This window comes from Vanacampus margaritifer, chromosome 19, assembly GCF_051991255.1.
Source record: "Vanacampus margaritifer isolate UIUO_Vmar chromosome 19, RoL_Vmar_1.0, whole genome shotgun sequence".
In the NCBI taxonomy this organism is placed as follows: Eukaryota; Metazoa; Chordata; class Actinopteri; order Syngnathiformes; family Syngnathidae; genus Vanacampus; species Vanacampus margaritifer.
This window is the reverse complement of record NC_135450.1, coordinates 1,170,001-1,190,000: the sequence shown is the minus strand read 5'-3', so window position 1 is coordinate 1,190,000 and position 20,000 is coordinate 1,170,001. Positions and strand designations below refer to the sequence as shown.

Below are 20,000 nucleotides of genomic sequence, written 5' to 3'. Positions count from 1 at the left end.
GTTTTGTGACCATTAGAAATTTTGAATCTGATCAAATGGCCATGACGTGGGGGCCCTCAAGGGTCAGTCCTTGGACCCCTTTTTGTTCAGTCTATATGTTACCATTGGGTGAAATGCTCGGGAACCCCAGTATTGGTTATCATGGCTAAGCAGATGACTAGTGCAGGGGTGGGCAAACTCGAGGGTCGGAGTCCTGCAGGTTTTCAGGTGTTTCCCTTCTCCAACACAGCTGATATATGATTGCAGTCAGCTTGTGTTGGAAGATAAGTGCAGTGTATTAATCTGTGATACATGATTTAAATGGGTTATTAATGGGTACGCAACACTTAATCAACTTTTTTTTTTTTTTGCTGATCAACCTTAAAAACGAGTGTCTACTAATGCTGTCTACATATCCCTGTCCTTATTTTTACATTTTAGTGCATTTTTGTTTAAAGCTTAAAAGACAATTAATATTAAATAATTAGATAATGATTATTAAATTAAATTGAAGTTTAAAAAAGTGCTCCTAGCAAAATATGGATTAATATAGAAAAAACTATGTGTGAAATGACATTTAATAAATGGATGTTACATTATTGGACAATGACTATTTGTGAAACTGAAGTTGGGGAATTTTTATTTTTTTTTAACCTTGAAAGATGAGTGAAAATGTTCGAAATCGGCTGGCACTGTAGGGATTGTCTTTTGGATAACGTTTGGCAGTGAAAGAGATATTTAGGAGCCTTGAACATTTCAACTTTAGTTTTGTAATATTTTTGTCCAATGTTAAACTGGTATCCATTATTGTTAGAATTGTTTCATCCAGCTTCACGCAGTGTTATAGGAATGACATGCATTTTATTTGATCTGTTTTGTGTTTTTAGGTGGTTATTAGCAAGTACCCAATGCTGACAATGGTGGCAGATCGTCTGTTGGATATCTACTGCCACCTCACTGGGGAAAGACATTTGGACGTGTCATTTTCCCAAAGCCCTATTGAAAACCAGCAGGACAAGTCTCAGGAGAGCTCCACTCAGCTGGAGGGTAGAGCATTATCCTTAAGGTGCAGCTAGTCACAGTTTATAAAGCCCTGCCTAAAGATTTTTATCCTGTATGCATGTTACACACACAAATGCACGTTACGTTATACGTTAATATTTACTCTATATTAAAATGTAATGGTAACGTGTTTTTTTTTTAAGAACTCTTCTTTTGTTACTGTAAGTCCACGATGACAATACGTGTTAACTTTGTCAAGCATGGTGTCTAGTTTTATAGGTAGTGACCACACAAAAAATACGCACTCGGGTTTAGGTAGGGTTAAAGTGAAGCATCAGACGTCTTTCTGTTACTGAAGTGGATACATGAAATTTGTGTTCACTGTTAAATAGAGCTATCAATGCTAGCAGCCTACCCAATATCCAGTCATTGTTTTCGTGTTGCCTATTTAGTCTTTCTATTGTCTGCTGATTGAGAAATACAGTTACAACAGCCCGGTGAATACAGATTTTCCTTTACAATCGCTGCTATATTGTTTGTGGTACAATAGAATAATATATATATTTTTATATGTTTGTTTTTTTCTTCACAGTGAGTTAGTTGGCATGCTTGGCGACTGTAATTTATTTGTGCTTTTTTTCCAGCTTTGCAGAGTTCATAAAATAAAATGTACAATATGATGGTTGCATAAGTGTGCACTGTGCACATCCTAAACGATACATAATTTGTTGCAGCATTTTTTTTTAAAGCTGCTTTATGGAGCAATTTCACCCAAAAAATATCTTAGCCTTTATGACTCAAACATCTTGTAATTAACAGATTAACACCTTAGCTGTTCACAGTGGCTACTCCTGCAAGCCTTTGGCCAATAGTTTTCAGACTGGATTCAGGTTTGAATTTCCCACCCTCTCTCTGCGGATGTGACATCATGCGCGCAGCGCAGTATGTACTTGAAGAAGGGAGTGTGCGGTTAAATTTTTTGGCCACACGTGGCAGTAGTGATCCAAAATTCAATTTCCTACATTGAGCAGCTTTAATACATTGACTATCGTTTTAATGATTATACAAGTGTGTACCATCTATTATGTAAACAATATGGATTGCTTTGTCAGTTTTTGTGTCTTCTTCATTCCTTAGAGATTTGCTGAAATGGTGTGAGAGGATCAGCGTCAACTTTAACAGCACTTCTTCAACCACTGCCCATCATGTGTTTCAAGAGGCAAGGGACTTTTGGCAGTGTTTTTAACGTATCATAATTTACAGAAAGCTTAAATGTTTTTGTTTTTTTTTATCCTTAGACTGTCAAAGCCTCTTTCCCAAACATCTTTTAATTGGAATGTAAATAAGAAAAAAAAGATTAAAACTTGCTTGTGATTTACCTTCCATGTATGAAAACGTCTTTTTAATCTATTTCTATCAGGCTCTTGACTGCTTCACAACAATGATGTCTCATCCTGAAAGCCAACTGCGGATGGCTGAGATAATTGGAAGCAAGCTCAATATCTCCAAAGAAAAGGTATTTCAAGCAGTCTAAAAAAACAGATGTCAACAAGCATGGGTTACCAAAACTTTGAGTAATAAAGCATAAATAATAATATATTGATTTAATGATGCATTGCTTTAATGAAATTCATTTCATTACCATTCATACAGTCCCTCTAACCTTTGAGAGACAAGGTATTTCTTCAAGCATGGTAGTCCAGGCACAGCTGATAACGCAGAGCAATGGTATGCAAATTCTCAAGTCTGTAACTATTGCTTGTAACGTCAAGCAGATTCACTCGTAACATAAAGTACATGGTTTGTGATGTACAGTACTGTATGCTATATTGTGACTTCTGTGAATGATGACCTATGTCAGTGTCATGTGACCCTCAGCACTGCGGTATCTCTTTTGTTAGCGTTTTGACTTGCTGGGAAGTGCAAACTTTTGAGTCATGCTGTATAGTGTTGTGGTTTTACAACGTACATAAAAGGCAGCAAAGAAAAGTCATCCATTTCTTAAAGTGTGTGACTTTTTCTTTGTATAATTAGGAGGCATACTTCTTGGCTGAACACTAACAATCTTCCACTTAGCTGAATAGAAAAAGGTTCTCACTGACACTCACTGGGCACATGTATACAGGCACGGTTCATGAACTGAGCTCTGTCAATCTCTAGATTTATCAGGGTTGTGATTGGTGGGGTTGCGTCACTGGTTCCTCCAGACAAAACGCCACAGATTATATCCTCTAGTCCAGTGGTGTCTAACCACGCCCTCGAGGGCCAGAGTCCTGCAGGTTTTGGATGTTTCCCTTCTCTAACACACCTAAAGCTCATCCGCAAGCTTTGCATAAGTTTGATAACAATCCTGTTCATTGGAGCAGGGAAACATCCCAAACCTGCAGGACTCCGGCCCTTGAGGACCGAGTTTGGACACCACTGCTCTAGTCTGTACTTCCTTTTTTTCAAAACAGATTGACTTTGCATTTTCTAAATGTTAGGGCTGTTTATGGCTTTTTGCAAATACAATAAAAACTGAAACAGGTGAGGCAGTCTCCTCCATATTCAACCACAAGGTTTACAACTCACCTTCTTGCCACAGGTAACTTGGTTGGCTATGCAAATTACTCAGTACTGTCCATGTGTACTTCCTTGAGTGGAGAGTAGACCCAGTTCTGGGTCAGATCATCCCATTGTCGCTCCATACTAGTTAGCGGGGAAAGGCAACAATTATATTAAGGGGGGGGCGGGGATCACACAATGTAAAAGAAAAAAGGTTGGAATATATGTTTCCCCAGTGTTTTATAAGCCTGGTGACCAGGCTTTTCTTACCCACCGCCAGGTTAAACGTCACCCCCCCCTCCTCCTGTTGACTTTCTCCTTTTTTTGTGTGTGAATATTCCATGTCTAATTTGCAAAAACATTTCACTATTTCCTAAATGTAATTCATATCTTTGAATTGAAGGAAAGAAAAAAACGATAATAGTAGAAAAATTCCCGCTGAAATTTTGAATGGGACTGCTGACTCTTTGGTAATGAGCTGAACAGTTTAAAATTTAAATGACTGGAATCGGTCAAGAAATGTGGAAGTTAACCATAATGAACATCAACTAAAAGTATCTCACTGTCCCTGAAAATGTATTTCAAAAAATGTAAATGAGCTGAACAGTTTAAAATTTAAATGACTGGAATCGGTCAAGAAATGTGGAAGTTAACCATAATCTAAAAATATGTCACTGTCACTTTAAGAGCGCACATACATTTTTGACTTGGAGCCGTCACGCGCCCCACGTTCCATTGAGATTGCATGAGAGAAGCACCCCTTCAACAAAAGCCTCTCACGACTTAACGGTTGAAGATACAGAGTCAAGAAATGACTCGTTAGAACGGCAAGGGTTTGGGGAACACGAGCATGTTCTCATTTTCTTAATCGGATAAAAAATGACCAAATGAGAGCAGGTTGAAAACTTATGATTTATCAGAAATGGAGAGAGGAAGGCGCCTGAAATTAACATGTAAAAGACAGGCGAATGAGTCCGACTTCTCTTGCTTAAGGTGAAAATAAAGGTACTAAATGACACCTTAGCCAAATAAAAGTTAGGTTGTCTGAAAGAAGACACTCGTGACTACAAAATGTGAGATTTTGATGTCTAGTGAGCAAAGATTGTGGTCATGGTGACGAGTTGAAGTGACGTCACGCACCCACATTGCATTGAGATTGAATGAGACGCACACCTCAAAGCAGAGCCTCCCACGACTTAACTCTTCAAGATACAGATTCAAGAAATGGCTCGTTAGAACGGCAAGGGTTTGGGGAACACGAGCATGTTCTCATTTTTTTAATCGGATGAAAAATGACCAAATGAGAGCAGGTTGAAAACTTATGATTTATCCGAAATGAAGAGGAAAAAGTCGCCCAAATTAACATGGGAGAGATAGGCGAGAGAGTCCAACTTCTACTCGCTTAAAGGGAAAATAAAGGTACTAAATGACACCTTAGCCAAATAAAAGTTAGTTTGTCTGAAAGAAGACACTCGTGACTACAAAATGTGAGAATTTGACATCTAGTGACAAAAGATTGTGGCCATGGTGACGAGTTGAAGTGAAACTTTTGACTTTTGGCAAGAGATTTGTTGGTTCCCGGCACTCTGGCTAATTGCTAAAACAGTGTGTGTTAAAATGCTATATGACTCACTGTCTTTGAACCCGCACAGAGGGGAGAGCTTTCATTCCTTAAAAAAAATTTCGACACTGAGCTAAAGATGGGAAAAATTCCTACAAAATGAGCTACAATTCGTATCGGTCGGATAACGTATGCGTGCACAGCGTGTCTTGGAAAAAGGTGCTTGATGTGTGATTTTTTTCTTTCCATTTCCCATTCATTCCTATGGCACTTTTTGGGGTAGTTTTTGGGGTATTGCGTCGTCATGGTAAGTGGGAATTCCTAGAAAAATAATGCCGCACCGAGTCCGATCGAGCTGCATCGTTTGATACCTCATTTGTCCCGGTGCGATCTACGGTACGGGCCACATTTTAGCGGAAAAATCGTGGAAGGATGATATAATAATAAAAAAAATAAACCACTGTCCTAGGTAGAATAACAATATGTGCCTGCTTGCTTCGAAACTGCTGCTCCGCAAGCAGTCCCATAATAAATACAAATTCAATGAAAATTAAGCAGTTAAAATCAAATATTGTTTTGAATTGTAGTATGTAACAGGCCTTGACCAAAATCTTTCTGTTCTTGGTATGTTTACTTTACTACGTGTCTTAGTATAGAGCTGATGTGTTTTGTCAAAAAGTTCAAGTTTTGTCTCATTTGTCCATTGGATATTCTCCCAGAAGCTTTGTGGCTTGTCAGCATGCAGTTTTTCACATTGACCTCCTTGGTCATCTCCCATGACGTCCACTTCAACTCAAATATTAACTCTTTCACTGCCAGACGTTTTCAGAAACGGGTTGTCCCCACTGCCAGCCGATTTAAGCATTTTGAGTGATCTTTCAAGGTCCACAGAAAATGTTGTGTTTGGACTATGGAAACACACATACTACCAAATGAAAGATTGGACTCTCAGCTTTCATCAGAAAAAAAAGTTTGTTTTTACCTTATTCCGTTCTTCAGTAATCAACAATAGAAAATGGTTACTTTCACCGAAATTCTCTCTTTTGAAACAAAAAACGGAGAAAAAGAGCTTTTTGTGAAACGATGTTATTTCATGCACTCTAGTGAATTGTACACTTCTTTTTGTCCATGAATGATGCCACAAACACCTAAATAGTGCTTTACTTCTGTAAAACGCTTTCACCAACAATGAAAAAGTGTTTTTTGATTGCAAAATACGTTTATTTCCATTCAACAGTGTAACAATTTGACAAAACAAATTCGCAAACTATTTACAAATGTGTGCAACTGTGGTACTACTTACAATTATGTGGATGTTTCAAATACAGTTTTTCCTTTTGTAACGCTCTCCTGCGTGCAAGGAGACGCCAGGACTCGCACAACAGTTTACTTTCACTTTCACATTGGTCCGTTTTGCGTGCAAACGTTACACTTTCTTGACGGCCTTTTTTTTCGGGGAATAAAAAGCAAGTAGCAGACTGTACACACTCCTCCGACGAATATGCATTGGACTCGGGGCACTCTCCGTCGTCCGATCGAACGTCCGCCTGTGCGTGCTCGGTTGCGCTCCGCGTTACGACACCGTCATAGCCGCCGTGTCAGCGGTTCCAATTTCGCCGTCAAGCTCGGATTCACCTTCATCATCATCGAGGATGATCACCGTCGTCATCAATGTACTATTTTAACGTTGGTCGATGCCTTTCGTCCTGTAAGTGTAGAGCTGCTTGCAAACGCTCGCCATTGCCCGTTCCCTCCTCCATCTAGCTCCATCTAACGTCTTCTACTGCTGCGTCAATGCTTTCCAACCACGGAGTCACCCTCATCTTCATCATCAATGATGATCATCGTCGTCAACAATGTGCTTTTTCAGCGATGCTTTTGGTCTTTGAAAAAAACGTCTCGGGTGTGAGCTCCTCGCGACCGGCCGCCATTTTTCCTTTGTCTTCCATTCTCATCTCCTGCTCGACGCTCTAGCTCCGCCTCTACTGACGCCCACCCGATCTTGTCAAAAGAGAGTCATCGCTGCCCTCTAGGGGCCAAAAATAGTCATTGGGCACAACAGACAGACTTGAAACTTTCACCAGACATGCGGAAGGGTTTCCTCTGCCCGTTCCAAAAAAAAAAATAAAAATCATTGGGTGACGTCTTTTGACGTCATTGGCAGTGAAGCGTAGGTTTTTACTTGACGTCTTTAAACGTCAGTGGCAGTGAAAGAGTTAAAGGACGGTGCGAACAGGCACTAATGTACCTTGACTGTGGCGTTTACTTTTATTTTCTTTGAAAGCTTTCTTGTTGCCATTCATATTATCCGTCGCTTTGATTTGTCATTAATTTTTCTTCTGTGGTCACGTCCAGGGAGGTTGGCACCAGTCATGTGGGTCTTAGGTCATGTTCACATTGCAGGGCATGATGAACAATTTGGATTTTTTTGTTAAGTCCGAACTTTTTATGTACTCGTTCACATTACAAAAATAAATGCAACTTCTAATGTGAACGTAACATGCTTGTGATGTGACATGCATGCGCAAATAGCAGACATCGAGTGACGTGCTATATGACGCCACATGGCTGTGCTTACACACATGGTTCCAACTCGCAATGTTTTACCTCCAGCCAAGCCAATGAGGCAAGTGACTGTCAGTGGCATATGCAAATTATTTTCTTTCAAACGTCTTTTTCTTAATTTTTTCAAAACAACTATTACAAATATGGCACAGAATAATGTATTATTAACAGTTTTCTACCAACACAAAGAAAATCCCCAGACAGCAAACACACACACGAGGGAGGGGAAAAAAACCTGTACGTATTAGAACATATACAGTATGTACTTGGATACAAAATATATACAGTGGTACTTTGGAGTTTGAAGTAAATAATTCGTTCCTGCAAAGTGTTCTGTCCAAATTGTTCAACCTCGGAAACATTTTTTTCCCGCAGGAAATAATGCAAATCCGTTCCCAACCTCCAAAAACAGAAAATTCCTATTTTAATTTCTATTTGTTTTCTACATTTACAGTACAGTATTTAAAAAAAACAAACAACCTTACCTGTTGTGGTGTGATGGCATCAGTGGATGATAAATGCTATGTTAATGCTATCTTTAGTTCAGTGTTGACTTTGTGTATTTTACATTGGGCATATTGTTAGACTGCTATGCGGTCCTTGCGTACGTTGTTTAACGTCAAGCACGTTGTTGAACAGCTATTTACAGAAGTAGTCATGGTAGTTACAAAGGCGCGATAATCTCCTTCCTAATTCCACTGTGGTTCGTAGCACTGTATGTTTTGTTCTGCTGTCACTGGCACTGTTGTCTTTCTTTGAGCCCATGGCAAAGAAAATTGTCGTGGAAAAATCAAAATGCACTCGCGAGGATGGAGCACCTCCGGGAGTATTCACGATCTGACTGGAAATGAGCAGTGCATCGTCTCAACTACCGCAACGTGAGCATTCGGCATTGCTCGGCTTCACTCGGCTACCCGTTTGGTATGTTCGACTTAGCTTGCTTTGCTTGGGTGTTCGAACTCCGAAAATGAGTTCAAACTCAGGCATTTTTTACTCAGTTTTTTTGTTGTAGTCCGAATTGTACGAGTTCCGAGACGTTCAAACTCCGAGGTTCCACTGTACATATTTATGCAAGCAGGTAGAATGTCACAAAAACAACATAGTCCAAAAATAAACTAAAGCCATAAAATATAACATCCAAACATATCAAAAGAAAAAGAAAAGCAAATAAGTAAGTAAATATGGGAATATGTTCTACTCAAAGACAATAGTAGTTGGTTTCTCAAAGAAAGTCAAGAAGGGGCGCCAAGCCTTGTAATACCCATATGCCGATCCTCGGATGGTGAATCTAATTTTTTCCTAGTCCATACACAGCATTATATCCATTATCCAGTGCGCATGAATAGGAGGAGCCGGGTCCTTCCATCGCAACAAGATAGCTCTTCTGGCAATTCAGGTAAAAAATGAGAGCAGTTTTTGTAAAATACACGTCAGGTCCAGGTTTGGGGCAACTCCAAAGACAGCGGTCAGGGGATTCAGCTCAATGACACAGAATAGGACCTCTGATAAAGTGCGGAAGACCAATTTCCAAAAAGTATCAAGAGAGGGACACGACCAAAACATATGGATTAGGTTAGCTGGTCCGCCCAGACATCTGTCACATGTGGGGTGCACATGGGGATAGATATGTGCCAATTTGGCCTTAGAAAAATTAACTCGATGGCCAACTTTAAATTGAATAAGTACATGGCGAGCGCACATAGAGGATGAGTGCACATTATTCAGAACGGAATCCCACACCATATGTGTGAACTGCAAATCCTGCTCCCAGACAGCTTTAATAGCAGCCAAAGACGGACAATGTAATTTGCATAATAAAAACAGATAAGAAAGCATCAAGGGGATTGTCTGGAGGCTTACGGGGAAAATGTGATGTCAAAGTTTGCACATAATGCCTAACCCGCAGAAACCTAAAATAATGTGTTGGTGGAAGTCAAAATTTTTCTCTTAACTCAAAAAAGCTAGAAAAAGTATTGTTTGAGTAAAAATCTGCAAAGTTTCTCACACCTCTCTCATGCCAGACACGAAAACCAGCTGATGGAGCGAATAAATGATTAGCTGCAATAGGACTCAAGAGTGAGAAAGCCTGGAGACCACCGGTCTTCCTGAATTGCGACCACATTTTTAAAGATTGTTTTACAACTGGGCCGCCGAATGGAACCGAACATGTGATTGGAAGGGGAGAACCTAACAGAGCAGGTAAAGAAGTTCCAGTACACCCAGTATGAGCTTCCATAGCTACCCATACTGGAGGCAAAGGCTCCAAATGAAAATGCCACCAATAAAGCAGACCCCGGATGAATCCACCCAACTGCCTTGGTCGTTGAAGATAAATCCTTCTTAATCTGGGTTGTTTGCCACTCCAAATAAAGGACAAAATTAATTAGTCCAGAGATTTGAAAAATTATTTAGAGATCATAATGGGAAGGCACTGGAAGAATTACAAAAATTTAGGGAGCAACATAATTTTCACAGTTAAATTCATCCCAATAGGGAAAGTAACAATGGGGACCACTTGGATAGAAGACGTTTCGACCGCTCCAGCAGTGGGAGAAAATTTGCTTTGAAAAAGTTCTGAAAATATCGAGTGACACATGCCAAGATATACAAATTGTTCATTCACCTTCTTAAGTGGAAAGCCATCATAATTAAGTTCGACTGCCCTGTCGTTAATCCAAAATAGTTCACTCTTATTTAAATTTATTTTATAACCGGACAGTTTTCCGAAATCCTCCAAAGTCTGGACTATAACCGGTAATAACCTAAGTGGGTCAGAAACATACACTAACAGATCATCCGCATAAAGCGAGACCCGATGTTCAAATCCACCCCTACGGATGCCATGTATGCTGTCACGAATCAAAACTGCAAGTGGCTCAATTGCTAAAGCAAATAGGGGGTTTCAATACTGTATAAAGTTAACACCATTACTCAAAACTGCTTGGCAATTTCACAGACAAATGTCAGTAGTCTCCCTTCCCAAAACTCTCCCCCTCCCGCACAGAGCACATATCGGACTTTTGACGACGTATAGATCGGATGCGTTCAGTAACGCGTGATGATTTGGACCGAGTACAGCCATGGATGGACGGGCGCTACTGGATAGCCAAGTACAGAGCAAAAACAAGCTGCATGTCCACACATACTCACTTTTTATTAAAAAAAAAAAAATGATGGTTGGATTTGTTTAATTATGGGACTGCTTGCGTAGCAAGCAGCAGCGAAGCAAGCAGGCCCATATTGTTATTCTACCTAGGACAGGGGGAACACATATTGTTATTCTACCTAGGACAGTGGTTTATTATGGGACTGCTGAGTGAAGCAAGCAGCACATATTACTATCCTAGAAAAATGGGCTTATTATTATTATGGGACTGCTGAGCGTAGCAAGCAAGCAGCACATATTACTATTCCTAGAAAAAAGGGTTTATTATTATGGGACTGCTTGCGAAGCAAGCAGGCACATATTGTAATTCTACCTAGGACAGTGGTTTATTTTTTTTATTATTATATCATCCTTCCACGATTTTTCCGCTTAAGTGTGGCCCGTACCGTAGATCGCACCGGCACAAATGAGGTATCAAACGATGCGGCTCGATCTGACTCGCTGCGCTGTTATTTTTCTAAGAATTCCCAGTTACCATGGCGACGCTATTCCCAAAAAACTCCCAAATTAACTCCCCATTGGGAATGAATTGGAAAAGGGAAGACAAAATCACACATCAAGCACCTTTTTCCAAGACACGCTGCGCGCGCATCCGTTATCCGACCGATACGAATTTTAGCTCATTTTGTAGGAATCTTTTTTAAGGAATGAAAGCTCTCCCCACTGTGCGGGTTCAAAGACAGTGAGTGAAGTAGCTTTCTCACACACTCTGTTGGCTAATTAGCCTAACAGTGCCGGGAACCAAATAATCAAACAAATTGAAAAAAATTCACTTCAACTCGTCGCCATGGCCACAATCTTTTGTCACTAGACGTCAAATTCTCACATTTTGTAGTCACGAGTGTCTTCTTTCAGACAAACTAACTTTTATTTGGCTCAGGTGTCATTTAGTACCTTTATTTTCCCTTTAAGCGAGTAGAAGTTGGACTCTCTCGCCTATCTCTCCCATGTTAATTTGGGCGACTTTTTCCTCTTCATTTCGGATAAATCATAAGTTTTCAACCTGCTCTCATTTGGTCATTTTTCATCCGATTAAAAAAATGAGAACATGCTCGTGTTCCCCAAACCCTTGCCGTTCTAACGAGCCATTTCTTGAATCTGTATCTTGAAGAGTTGAGGTGTGCGTCTCTCATTCAATCTCAATGCAATGTGGGTGCGTGACGTCACTTCAACTCGTCACCATGGCCACAATCTTTGCTCACTAGACATCAAATTCTCACATTTTGTAGTCATGAGTGTCTTCTTTCAGACAAATTAACTTTTATTTGGCTACGGTGTCATTTAGTACCTTTATTTTCACCTTAAGCATCTTGAACCGTTAAGTCGTGAGAGGCTTGGTGCGTGACGTCTCTCCAACGTGTTAGTCCAATGCGTGTGCGTCAATGTGCATGTTTCTTAAAGGGACAGTAAGATACTTTTACTTTATGGTGATTATACCTAACTTCCACATTTCTTGACCGATTTCAATCGTTTGAATTTTAAACTGTTCAGCTCATTTCCATTTTTTAAAATACATTTTCAAAAATAACACATTATTATTATTATTTTTATTTTTTCTATTAAATGTAATGGATTGGCAATTGATTAGGTACACCCTGGATTATCGCCACTCTGCCCACCCAGGGGGGCGGCCATCTTGGCCAATTAATTAGGTACACCAAGGATTCGCTCCCCTCCGCCCACCCAGGGCGGAGGCCATCTTGGCCAATTGATTAGGTACACCCAGGATTCTCGCCACTCTGCTCGCCCAGGGCGGCGGCCATCTTGGCCAATTAATTAGGTACACCCAGGATTCCCGCCACTCCGCTCGCCCAGGGCGGCCGCCATTTTAGCCAATTAATTAGGTACGGCAAGGACTCTCTCCCCCTTGCCCACCCGGGTCGGCGGCCATCTTGGCCAATTTATTAGGTACGCCCAGGATTCTCGCCACTCCGCTCGCCCAGGGCGGCGGCCATTTTAGCCAATTAATTAGGTACACCCTGGATTACCGCCTTTCTGCCCACCCAGGGCGGCGGCCATCTTGGCCAATTAATTAGGTACGGCAAGGACTCTCTCCCCCTCGCCCACTCGGGTCGGCGGCCATCTTAGCCAATTGACTACTACTAAAATTACTACAAGTACTACTAATACTACTACTTCTGTTTGTACTTACTTACTACTATACTACTACTACTATGTCTACAAGTACTACATACATGCGTGTTTCCACCTTGCAAGAGTCAGCAATTCCACATTTCTTGACCGATTCCAGTGGTTTAAATTTTAAACTGTTCAGCTCATTACCAAAGAGTCAGCAGTCCCATTCAAAATTTCGCGGGAATTTTTCTAGATCGTAGATCGCACCGGGACAAATGAGGTATCAAACGATGCGGCTCGATCGGACTCGGTGCGGCATTATTTTTCTAGGAATTCCCACTTACCATGGCGACGCAATACCCCAAAAAGTGCCATAGGAATGAATGGGAAATGGAAAGAAAAAATCACACATCAAGCACCTTTTTCCAAGACACGCTGCGCACGCATACGTTATCCGACCGATACGAATTTTAGCTCATTTTGTAGGAATTTTTCCCATCTTTAGCTCAGTGTCGAAATCTTTTTTAAGGAATGAAAGCTCTCCCCCCTGTGCGGGTTCAAAGACAGTGAGTGATAGAGCATTTTAACACACTCTGTTTAGAGTGGCGGGAACAAAGAAAAGTCTACTTCTATTTGGAAAAGTTTCACTTCAACTCGTCACCATGGCCACAATCTTCGCTCACTAGACATCAAATTCTCACATTTTGTAGTCACGAGTGTCTTCTTTCAGACAAACTGACTTTTATTTGGCTAAGGTGTCATTTAGTACCTTTATTTTCACCTTAAGCAAGAGAAGTCGGACTCATTCGCCTGTCTTTTACATGTTAATTTCAGGCGCCTTCCTCTCTCCATTTCTGATAAATCATAAGCTTTCAACCTGCTCTCATTTGGTCATTTTTTATCCGATTAAGACAATGAGAACATACTCGTGTTCCCCAAACCCTTGCCGTTCTAACGAGCCATTTCTTGAATCTGTATCTTCAACCGTTAAGTCGTGAGAGGCTTTTGTTGAAGGGGTGCTTCTCTCATGCAATCTCAATGGAATGTGGGGCGCGTGACGGCTCCAAGTCAAAAATGGGTGTGCGCTCTTAAAGTGACAGTGACATATTTTTAGATTATGGTTAACTTCCACATTTCTTGACCGATTCCAGTCATTTAAATTTTAAACTGTTCAGCTCATTTACATTTTTTGAAATACATTTTCAGGGACAGTGAGATACTTTTAGTTGATGTTCATTATGGTTAACTTCCACATTTCTTGACCGATTCCAGTCGTTTAAATTTTAAACTGTTCAGCTCATTACCAAAGAGTCAGCAGTCCCATTCAAAATTTCCGCGGGAATTTTTCTAGTTATTATGGGACTGCTTGCGGAGCAACGATGCGGCTCGATCTGACTCGCTGCGCTATTATTTTTCTAAGAATTCCCAGTTACCATGGCGACGCTATTCCCAAAAAACTCCCAAATTAACTCCCCATTGGGAATGAATGGGAAAAGGGAAGAGAAGATCACACATCAAGCACCTTTTTCCATGACACGCTGCGCGCGCATACGTTATCCGACCGATACGAATTTTAGCTCATTTTGTAGGAATTTTTCCCATCTTTAGCTCAGTGTCGAAATCTTTTTTAAGGAATGAAAGCTCCCCCCCCTGTGCGGGTTCAAAGACAGTGACTGAATTAGCTTTCTCACACACTCTGTTGGCTAATTAGCCATCCAGTGCCGGGAACCAAATAATGTATTTGAAAAAATTTCACTTCAACTCGTCACCATGGCCACAATCTTTTGTCACTAGACGTCAAATTCTCACATTTTGTAGTCACGAGTGTCTTCTTTCAGACAAACTAACTTTTATTTGGCTAAGGTGTCATTTAGTACCTTAATTTTCAACTTAAGCGCGGAGAAGTCGGACGAACGCGCCTATCTTTTCCATGTTAATTTGGGTGACTTTTTCCTCTTCATTTCTGATAAATCATAAGTTTTCAACCTGCTCTCATTTGGTCATTTTTCATCCGATTAAAAAAATGAAAACATGCTCGCGTTCCCCAAACCCTTGCCGTTCTAACGAGCCATTTCTGGAATCTGCAACTTGAACCGTTAAGTCGTGAGAAGCTTTTGTTCGAGGTGTGCGTATCTCATACAATATCAATAGAATGTGGGTGCGTGAATTCAAATGTTTCCAACAAGTTCTAATCAAATGTGTAAATTTTTATTAAAGGGACAGTGTGATACTTTTCCTTTGTTGAATATGGTTAACTTCCTCATTTCTTGACCGATTTCAATCGTTTAAATTTTAAACTGTTCAGCTCATAAAATAAATAAAATACATTTAAAAAAAATAACATACACAAGATTATTATTATTATTTTTTAAAGGCAATGGAATGGACTGCTATTTAAATAGTGCTTTTTTTAGCTATACTGCCTGGTCTCTCACGTCTGCATAGCAACCGCCGTACGGGCGGCCATCTTGGCCAATTGATTAGGTACGCCCAGGATACTCGCCACTCTGCTAGCCCAGGGCGGCGGCCATTTTGGCCAATTAATTAGGTACGGCAAGGACTCTCTCCCCCTCGCCCACCCGGGTCGGCGGCCATCTTGGCCAATTTATTAGGTACGCCCAGGATTCTCGCCACTCCGCTCGCCCAGGGCGGCGGCCATCTTGGCCAATTAATTAGGTACACCCAGGATTCTCGCCACTCCTCTCGCCCAGGGCGGCGGCCATCTTGGCCAATTAATTAGGTACACCCAGGATTCTTGCCACTACGCTTGCCCGGGTCGGCGGCCATCTTGGCTAATTATTTAGGTACTTTAAGGACTCTCTCCCCCTCGCCCACCCGGGTCAGCGGCCATCTTGGCCAATTGATTAGGTACGCCAAGGACTCTCTCCCCCTCGCCCACCTGGGTCGGCGGCCATCTTGGCCATTTTACTACTATTAATATTACTAAAACTACAAACAATACTTATTATGGGACTGCTAGCTACGCTGCTGCTTGCGAAGCACGTATCAATATCCACCCTAGAAAAGTGGTTTGACACAGATTGAGAGGTAAAGTACACCAACATTTGGCAAACGGTTCAGCGCATGCTTTCCACCTTGCAAGAGTCAGCAGTCCCATTCAAAATTTCCGCGGGAATTTTTCTAGTTTTTTAAATTATTCTGTTGAACCACAATTCAAAAGCAATTTTGTCCACGTAGGTAAAAATGGTGATGCCAAACCAAATTCAGGATTGACCTGAAACCTTGTTTTCTTTTTTAAATCACAATTGAGCAGAATAAATAAAACACCTTAGTTTATTCATTTTCAATAAGATATTTTGTTTCTGTTAAACATTAGAATGTATTCGTTGATGGAAACACTTTTTTTTAAATCATGCTCCTAGGTGCAGCACTTCTGCCAGATGTATCAGCCTACCATCTCATTGACTGATGATGAGGCCTTGGTGGGTAGAGTGACTCTAGTTCGAAAACAGACTGAAACAGTGCAGCTGAGTATGTAAGTGGGACAATTGACACACCAACCCCTTTTACCACCTATGACCATGCATATGCTATAAGGAATCAATAAACAATTCACTACTAATCTCAGATGCTAATTATTCCTGTTTCAAATATTAGCTTTTTCCTGGGCAAAATTGTATGTGCAGATTGGTAGATGCTTCCTTTTTCTTTTCTTCTTTTTCTTTTTTATTTTATAAAACACGTTTCTGCAAACAGTCTGTTACGTGTGCTATTTCTGTTACACACACAAGGCTTATTGGCCGGAGGCATGGCAAAAAATATGCTGTCTTAAAACATATGGTAGCATGCTTTCACGCTAGCGTATGTTTTTAAAAAGGCAGGGTATACAGTTTATTAGTTAAGTTAGTTTAGTTCAGTTGAGTCTTTCGTGTTCTCGTAACTTTTTACTTGACATCACCCAGGCCCTCCTTTCCTGTATATAAGCAATGTGTGGGTGGGAAATGCTCCCAGCCTCCCACACAGTCAGTCAAGCAGAGCACTTACCGAAGTTACACGACAACATTTGATTTTTGGAATTCGATGCACACAAAAGTGTGGCTCATTATTAGGCGCACCGTCAATTTTTGAGAAAATTTAAGACTTTAAAATGCGCCTTATGGTCCTGACGTAATATTCACGGATGCCCACCTCGAATTTTGAAATGGGTATTTTATTTTTGAACAAATTTTCAATTCATTTTAGCACAAAAACTTAATTCTCTGCTAGAAAACCCAAAAATGTAAATGCCTGTAAACAGTGGAATTTTAGTAGACTAAGGTCATAAAAGCTCGAGGGAATTACAGACGTGTTGTAACACATCCGCCAATGCATTTTGAGCCAAATCATTGGCACCACATTTGTCAAAATCACCTACTTACATTGTTATATTTCTTTTAATATGAATAATTGTAATCTTTTTTTTAATTTTTTTATTTGTTTTTATTAGCAATGTTCAGCAGTCCTTTGCTGCCACTCGGCCAGCTGCTGTTCTACTGGAGCGACTGGCCGTTTGTATTGCTAAACAGGAGCCTGTTCTGTTAGTGGGAGAAACTGGGACTGGAAAAACAACCACTGTACAACATCTGGCCAGAATTACAGGTAATGAACTGGATTCACAAATAGACAGAAGACCAGCCGAACATCCTGACTTTTAAAACATACATTAACTTATTTCACTATTCGAGCTGCTTTGACCAAAACAAAATACAAAAAAAACATGCAAGAGTCACGTGTTTATTTTATATTATACGAGTTACAAGCACATGTGTAATTGTATTTAAAAGCACCAATATTATCCTGGGGCAAAGATGTCATGTAGAGCTCAGTTTCCCCAAATTCAAGAACAAAATCCGGTCAATGCTTCTGAGGTTGGTCACTTGTGCACATTCATACAAGGTGCTTATCCATGGCTTCTTGACATTTTTTATTTGAAGAAGAGCTGAAACCTTTTCAGTTTGCTGTATGTAAAGTGACAGCTAATGTAATCGAACATTATATAACTTCACCAAATCGTAATCCAGTCATTGTGTTTCATAAGCGTGTCTTGATAGCATTGAATTGATTTAAATATGAAAACACCAAAATACTTTGCATCCAGTCTTTGAACCTTTGAGATGGGTGGTGAGCTAATGTTCTATATTGCTGGCTACCTGGAGAACCTGGCATTGTACTTACCTTGACTCGCCACCATTTTTATACAAGTATTGTATTGTATTTGTGATTTATATTTCTTCCAGGGCATAAGTTGATGGTTGTAAACATGAACCAACAGAGTGATACTGCTGACCTACTTGGCGGGTAAGTTACACTTATTACCGTAGTTGACATTCTCCACCAAAAGTATGGTACCAAACCTAATTTAACTGATCAGTTTCATACTACTTTTTGTCATTCGTATCTGTTGGGTTCCAAAACAAAACTTAGGAGTTAAACACACCATAGCCATCTGAGTGATCAACAGTTTTCAAGTTACAAGAATGAAATGTGAAGAACATTCTGTTTTATAGTTGTTTGTACACCAATCTACACAAATGGACTTCTTGAAATTAATGACCATGTGCCCAGAGCAAAGAATAGAATGGCATCCCTTTGTCTGTGATACGTTTATTGCCTTGTATCCTGTCACTGCCAGACAATTCTTGTCGCTAGTGGTGATCTAAACTGAACTCTTCTATTCCATCCATCCATTCCAACTTTTTTTTTTTTTTTTTTAAACAAAAACATCAAAGTAGACACCATGGTCAACTTGATTTCATTACAATTGTATGTCTATTAGCCCTACTCTTGAACTCATTCACAACAGGACTAAACTATAGACATTGCAGCCTGTGTTTTAAATGGGCTGGAATGCCGGACCGGTACGGAACTCCGGCACTCAATGTGCAAAGAACGTACTGTCCACGTTCTGGTACGCTTGACAATGCATATTTTGATCCCCGTACTCAATACATCACCAAGTGCACGATTACTCCAGTAGTCATATAGATATGTGCTTTCCGAGAGAAGTGCGTCATTCAAGCCGCCTGCTAGTGTAAATGTGATGTAAGCGCCTAGCTCAATGTTAGCCTACCTGAACGCGTGTGTACAACCATAGCTCTTGAGTTAAAATGAAATGAAAACGCTACGATGCTGTCCTGGCTCAAAGTTTCAAAAAAGATCCATGTCAGACTCTGAGGTGGATGAAAAATGACATGGACTGCTCATGCCAAGCGAAAAGTGAAGCCTGCGGCGGTCATCTTGCGTTGCCACACCTACAGTAAATTGAATACGTTGAGTTTACTGCTGCGTGCTTTTCACGTTATTTTCTTCCACTACGGTGAAAACACCACAGTGTATGGCCTACCGTTGTGCCAATCAGTATAAAATAAGTGTGGGAGAAACTCTAAATACAGATTTCCTCAGTAAGAATGTGAATATGAATTTGCTACTCAAAGATTGGTCTGCATCATCATGTTGTCAGAACCATCAACAATGAAACAATGAGCAATGAAAGCAAAGCACACAAGAAAAAAAAAACAGTCTGTGTTAAATATAAACACAACTTATGCAATTAAGCCACTATTCACGATACTGAGATAATATACTGTACACTGAATGGTTGATGCAAACAATGAAGTTCGTTCTTTGCTAGGCTCTCATTATCCCATACAGATATCCTGGCATAAAATAATGTGTCAGTAACAATGTAATTACTGAGCATGAGTGGCCAGAATTGGTCTCAAGCACAAGTCCTGTATTTTCCCCAAAATTACACGTGACTAATACTGAGATGTGTGTGTGTGTCTGTGTGTATATGCGTGTGTGTGTCTGTGTGTGTGTGTGTGTGTGTGTATATGTATGTATATATATATATATATATATGTATATATGTATGTATGTATATATATATGTATATATGTATGTATGTATATATATATGTATATATGTATGTATGTATATATATATATGTATGTATGTATGTATATATATATATATGTATGTATATATATATATGTATGTATATATATATATGTATGTGTATATATATATATGTATGTATATATATATATATGTATGTATATATATGTATGTATATATATGTATGTATGTATATATATGTATGTATGT

General features: G+C 40.0%; 1 protein-coding gene across 4 annotated transcripts in view; it reads left to right on the top strand.

The window, feature by feature from the left end:
* mdn1 (midasin AAA ATPase 1) overlaps positions 1–20,000 on the top strand; it is a 260,821-nt gene that overhangs the window by 36,027 nt on the left and 204,794 nt on the right. For all 4 annotated transcript variants that reach the window (XR_013289379.1, XM_077552191.1, XM_077552190.1 and 1 more), the window contains exons 10-15: positions 867–1,045; positions 2,119–2,200; positions 2,402–2,497; positions 16,277–16,389; positions 17,341–17,492; positions 18,131–18,191. Coding sequence is in view for 3 of the 4 variants with exons in the window: in XM_077552191.1 (XP_077408317.1) it covers positions 867–1,045; positions 2,119–2,200; positions 2,402–2,497; positions 16,277–16,389; positions 17,341–17,492; positions 18,131–18,191 (683 nt within the window). In the remaining variant the exon portion in view is untranslated. The remainder of the gene's footprint in view (positions 1–866; positions 1,046–2,118; positions 2,201–2,401; positions 2,498–16,276; positions 16,390–17,340; positions 17,493–18,130; positions 18,192–20,000) is intronic.